Genomic DNA, 6,160 nt, shown 5'->3' on the forward strand with positions numbered 1-6,160 from the left:
GGGACCCCGCCCCGCCCTTTTCCTAGGGATGGTAGAGCTGGTTCAGACCCAGGCCAGGGGTCACGTCAACGCCCTCTTCCGCGATCAGACGAGCCCCCCCGGCCCACGAGTCACACCTGGGGAGACCCCCAAATGCCCCCACCCCTTGCATTGTCCCCCTGCCCCGCCAGCCTGCACTACACTTCCCGAGGTGCCGTGGGGCCCGAGGGGCGGGGCCCACTTGGGCTGTGGGGGAGGGGTCGGCACGTGCCGCCGCTCTCAGCCAATGCGGAGCCCTGCGGGGAGGTCACGTGCCGCTGTTTGGCGCTTTTGTGCGCGCCCGGGTCTGTTGGTGCTCAGAGTGTGGCCAGGCGGCTCGGACTGAGCAGGTGGGTGCGGGGCCCCAGGAGGCGGCGGCGGCGGCGGCAGGCTGGGGGCAACGAGGGGGACACAGCCGGCGGGAGGATACGCGGCAGAGGCCTCCTGTTAGCCGACGGCAGGCGGGGCCGCGGACCCCAGAGGGGCTGGCCGGCGGGGGTCGCTCCGCTTTCTGTGTGGCTCGGGCGGAGCCTCGGCTTTGTCCCTGCTCCCTGGGGGCGCGGCTGTCGTGGGGAGGGGGCGCGGCCAGCTGGGCGAGCCTCGGGCGTTAGCCCCGGGGTGCCATCGAGGAGACAATAGGGGGCGTGGGCCCTCGTTTGTCTCCTTCGTTCCCCGTGCTGGCACGGCCCCGCTGGGGTCCCTATTGTCTGAAGGGGTGGGGCGGCGCCCCCAGGGAGCAGCGGCCTTAGGTCCAGACTGCCGACGGCCTGGGCCGGGCCCTCCCCTCGAACGCCCCCGCCCAGTGACTGTGGGGCCGCTTTGGAGAGGCTAACGCCCGAAGAGGGCTCTCCTGTCCTCGCGGCGGGGGGCGCGACAGCTAGGGTGGCGGCAGGTTGGGTGGGAGCGAAGGGAGGAGGTGGCGAGCCGACGGCGGGGCTACCCCACGGCCCCCTCCCGGGGCCCGCCCCACCCGCCGAGCTGGGGCGGGGGTGGTCTCGAGGTGTTTTTGGCGGGAGTTGGGGGGCGTCCGCGCGGGGCGAGCCCGCGGAGGGCGGGGTTACCCGGATAGGACCGTTAGCCCCGCCCACCCCTCCCCTTCCCACGCGCGCGGGCTCCGGGGTGTTGTGAGTTCCGGGAGATTCGAAAAGGCGCGGGGAGGAGGGGGGCGGGGCCAGGGGCCGGAGCGCGGGGCTGCTCTGATTGGCCGGGGGCCGCTTTTTCTCGCTGAGCCAGGGCCACGCCCATCCTCGGTCGGATGCTCGGTCTAATCCTCTGCCAGGTTTAGACTATTTCGCTACCTCTGGTTTTAATTTCTAGATGTTGGGATCCTGTAATCCTACGCTTTTGATACTAGCCTGGGGGTTCACGAGAGTCCTGACGTTAAAAAAGCGAGAAGGGGTGTAGAATTTATCATGACACGAGGTAGCAAATATTATAACGTAAAACCTAGAGGTTCGTAAAACTAATTTTGCTCGTTGTTGGACAGGGAATTTAAGCCCCAAGAACAATAGGAGTTCTACATAATTGGTTAATGTTAGCTTGGGCGTTGTGTTTTCCACTATGGCAGACAGAGACAAAGCAAGGGTGGGTATTTCATTTGCACAATGAGTTGTAGGCACTATTAAGATGGCTCCGGTCTCACTGTTTGGGGGGAAAATTTAGAGTTTACAGGGGGCAAAAAAATCTTGTGACTTAACCTCGCCTAATTTTTAAAATCCGAGAGTTGTTTTTTGAACAAGCAATCACAGTTAACTTGATTTTCTGCAACCAGTGTTATATTTAGTTCCAATTTCCCAGTGTTTCAGTATTTTATAGATTTTTATAATTAGAGTTAATGATGTCTTATTTAATTCCACGGTAGTGATTTTTCTGACATTGATTTATGTGGATGTGATTTGAGGTCCCTTTGGATCGATGACATAGAAATACAAAGAAATTGATTGCATGCTTTTGAAAATCGTTTTCAGGGCTTTCCTTGCCAGTGGATTGTGTAGAATACACTGCCAGTCTCTTGTCTTCTGTTCACCATGGCTTCTTCTGGTAGGTAATCTACTTGGAAAAGCTGAAATTGTGATGGGCTTATGATTTTAGAATAGGAGATGGCTCAGGTCTTAAACTATTAATTTGGCACTTGTACTTTGGCCTTATCAAAAAATCTATTTTATAAATCGGAATAATTAAAGAAGAAAAAATGATTACCACTTGAATGTACTGAGAGCTCATAATTAATTGTTTCATTATTAAACGATTTGGCTTGGTCTAAAGCAAAATTGTGGAGTTTTGCACAAGTCTTCCTTTGTTCATGAAAACGATTGTCAAATACTGATGTTTCAGAATGGTATTTATTAACCCAAAAATGTTGAGCTTTGTTTTTCTGAGAGGCGGTATTCAGATAATTTCTTGCCTGCAAACACAGCTTCTTCATCAGCCCCAATTCTTTTCCTTAAATTGATTTGGTTTTTAGAAAATTAAGAACAGTTTATTGGAATAGGAAAACACTGTTCTTCTGAATACATTATAAATATGATCAAATTCAGATATCCAGGTGAAAGAACTGGAGAAGCGGGCCTCAGGCCAGGCTTTTGAGCTGATTCTCAGCCCTCGATCAAAAGAATCTGTCCCAGAATTCCCCCTTTCTCCTCCAAAGAAGAAGGATCTTTCCCTGGAGGAAATTCAGAAGAAATTAGAAGCTGCAGAAGAAAGACGCAAGGTAAACATCACAATTCACAGAAAACAGCTGTTTATTCATGTAATGTTGCAAGTCAGTTTTATTTCCATAACAGGAGGAAAACAGAACTGTAGTTGTGTGGTGGTTATAACCATATGAGAATTATATATGCCAGTGGCTGGAAGAGCATATCAGCCATCATTTATTGAGCTCCTATTATGTACCAGCTCCTCTACTTATATTTTTCTCCTTTAATACAGTGACCCTAACGGCTAGATGTTGTCTGAGATACTGAAATTAGAAAATGGCCTTTGGAATATTGTCATTTTTCTGAGTCCTACAGCTAGTGAATACTGGAACCAGAATTCAAGTCCAGGTCCATCTGAAACCTGAGTTCTTGCTTCTCACGCTTTCTCTTTGAAAAACAGATTTGTTGGTGGATGATCCTTTTTTTTGTCTCTTTAGGTTTTGGGTTTCTTTTGGTGTGTGGGGGGGTGCAGTTTTATTGTTTTGTGTTTTGAAAGCTGTGCAATAAAAACATTTTAAATTGCTAGTAATGTGATTGTGTTGCTCCCTGGCCATACTGGTATTGTGGCAGCTTTTCTCTAATCTAAGCAATTCTGTGATAAAGTAACCATCTTTAAAAGGAACTAATGAGAAAAATGAACAAATGTTAATATGTTTGTTATAGGAAAATTGGGAACCACAGAAGTTTGTAAATAAAAAGAGTATTCATTATCCTACTTCCCAGAAATAACCATTGTTAACATCTTGGTGTATTTCCTTTTATTCACTATTAGTCTATTCATTAAGAACTTCACACAAATTCTCATTAGTTCCCCTTCCCAGCAACCCTGATTGGGGTGAGTGGGTTTAATTTTAAAATTAGTGAAAACTGGGGTGCAGAAAGGGGAAGTAGTAGCCGGCCCCCGACCAGTGCAGCTAGGGCGGTTTGCAGTCTAGTGCAGTTAACCACACAAATACGCATATAGGCCCCTTTTTAAGCTGTTGTAGCATGTGCCAAGCACCTTTCAGTGCCACACGTTGTGTGTATGTGCACTGACCCACTGTCGACACCGAGTCGGTTTCCCACCAAGCGTGGCAGTGTGCCCCGGTGCGTCGTCTCCTACCTGCTCTTCTGTGTAGCTGAGTTCACAGAGGAGATGCAGCCAGAGGCTGGACAGGCAAGTTTTTTAGGAGTCAGTCTTGGCCCTGTAGTCATTAGCCTGTGCTTTACATAGAAACTGGCTAAATATAATGAAACTTTTATCATGACTGGGCTTTTGTAGAAAAGAATAAACAGAACCAGTGGCAGATGCTCTGTAGTTTTCCTGCAAGTCAGTGCTTCCAAACACATCAGAATCTGTTTGGTAACAAACTATTCTGAGTCTGTTGAAGGAGGCACACCGTGGTGACAGCTCCAGTGGTGTAGAAGTTAATACAGCTTCCACAGAGAAAAGTTAATGAGCTTTTCCTTGAAACAGAAATCCTCCTGGCTTAAATAGTAATCTGGAGGCTTAGTGTTAAATTTTCTATTATTCATGTATTTTCTTTTTATCAAAGTGGTTACTTTTTTATAATCTAATTTTGTTTGGGTAGCCTTTGAAGTTAAATAACCAACATTCTTTGCAGTAAAGTTCCATTCCTAAATGTGTATCACTTAAGTCATCTTAGTGCTATTAAGCAGTAAATCTTATAAGGATTTCCTTGAGGAATAATTGGGCAAGAATCTCTCGACAAACATGGGCAGTTTTCCAAAGTAAATACAAACACGAGGAAAAGAGTATGATTTTCAGTCTTTTGATAATGGATAATTCAGGTCTTGACTTCAGTATCATTTAAAGAGATGTGATTTTCTGCCTCTTTTCAATACCCCCAATTAATAATTTCTTTTGTAATTTTAACTAATGCTAAATACGTTTCAGAGAACCTAGCGTGTTAAACTTTTTTCCAGTCCCATGAAGCTGAGGTCTTGAAGCAGCTTGCTGAGAAACGAGAGCACGAGAAAGAAGTGCTTCAGAAAGCAATAGAAGAGAACAACAACTTCAGTAAAATGGCGGAAGAGAAACTGACCCACAAAATGGAAGCCAACAAAGAGAACCGAGAGGCACAAATGGCTGCCAAACTGGAGCGTTTGCGGGAGAAGGTTGGTGTCTCAGCCTTGCTTTGAGAGAGGCTAAGAGCTTGCAGTTTGATGCACCAATGAAGTGGCTTGAACTAATGCTTTAATCAAAGGTGTTTGGAGTCTTTGTCATCAATTTGGGGGCTTAACATGTTAAATGAGAGGAATCTCGTTTTCAAATAAGATGGAATGTTCAGTAGTTTCCAGCATAACTGCACATTCCTTGGAAGAAGAGTCGGAGGCTCAGTCGTTAGGTTCCGTGAGTAACCCAGGAAGTTTGAAGATGATGTCTTAGAACTCTAATTATGTGATTCCCATAATATATAATTTTTATAAGTATACAATATGTGTACTGATGTTGTGTTGGGCCTCTTGAGGGCGCCTGACTTTGCGAGCTTTTTTATTTGACTGATGATATTTACTGTTTCTTTACAGGACAAGCACATTGAAGAAGTGCGGAAGAACAAAGAATCCAAAGATCCTGCTGATGAGACTGAAGCTGACTAATTTGTTCTGAGAACTGACTTTCTCCCCCTCCCCTTCCTAAATATCCAAAGACTGTACTGGCCAGTGTCATTTTATTTTTGCCCTCCTGACAAATATCCTAGAAGCTGATGTAGGACTGTATAGGTAGATCCAAACTGTAAGATGTTGTTTTAGGGGCTAAAGGGGAGAAACTGAAAGTGTTTTGCTCTTTTTCTAAAGTGTTGAAGTCTTTCTAATGTAGCTATTTTTCTTGTTGCATCTTTTCTACTTCAGTACACTTGGTGTGCTGGGTTAATGGCTAGTACTGTATTGGCTCCGTGAAAACATGTTTGTGAAAAGAGTATGTAGTGGCTACTTTCAAACTGTTAGATGCTGAATATCTGTTCACTTTTGAATCCCAGTTCTGTCCCCATCTTACCAGATGCTACTGTACTTGAATGGTTAATAAAACTGCACAGTGCTGTTGGTGGCAGTGACTTCTTTCTATCCAGGTAAAAAATTGTCAAGTGATAGAGACCCTCCTAGTTTGTATTTGTTCCAGTGAGGCCTTTGGGCTGGCAGAAATACCCAGTGCGCGCATCACTGCAAGTTCTCTGCCCTCGAGTTTCTCCTGCAGAGTTGTTTGTATTGTCTTCATCCACAATCGTCACTTTGTTGGGATGCCCTGGCCCAGATCAGCTGTTACGAGAGTCTTTCAGATGTTTGTTTGCAAACAGGCATTTTTTTGTTCTTGTATCCCTGTTAAAAAGGCACATTAAAGGCACAAATGGTGTTTCTAGAGAACAGTTTAGAGGAAACCTTAAGATGTTAGCTAGAGAGATTCGATGGTTTCTTTGCTTTATATTACCACTGGGGGTGGGGGTGCG

General features: G+C 46.2%; 1 protein-coding gene across 1 annotated transcript; it reads left to right on the plus strand.

Annotated features, from left to right (window-relative positions):
* Positions 1-222: 222 nt before the first annotated feature.
* On the plus strand, positions 223-5,759 carry STMN1 (stathmin 1). The gene is made up of 5 exons (XM_014855013.3): positions 223-368; positions 1,986-2,058; positions 2,556-2,728; positions 4,641-4,832; positions 5,244-5,759. Exons 2-5 carry the CDS (start codon positions 2,046-2,048, stop codon positions 5,313-5,315), a joined length of 450 nt encoding a protein of 149 aa, XP_014710499.1. The 5' UTR covers positions 223-368; positions 1,986-2,045; the 3' UTR covers positions 5,316-5,759.
* Positions 5,760-6,160: the final 401 nt, after the last annotated feature.

Source organism: Equus asinus, chromosome 5 (genome assembly GCF_041296235.1).
Source record: "Equus asinus isolate D_3611 breed Donkey chromosome 5, EquAss-T2T_v2, whole genome shotgun sequence".
Lineage (NCBI taxonomy): Eukaryota > Metazoa > Chordata > Mammalia > Perissodactyla > Equidae > Equus > Equus asinus.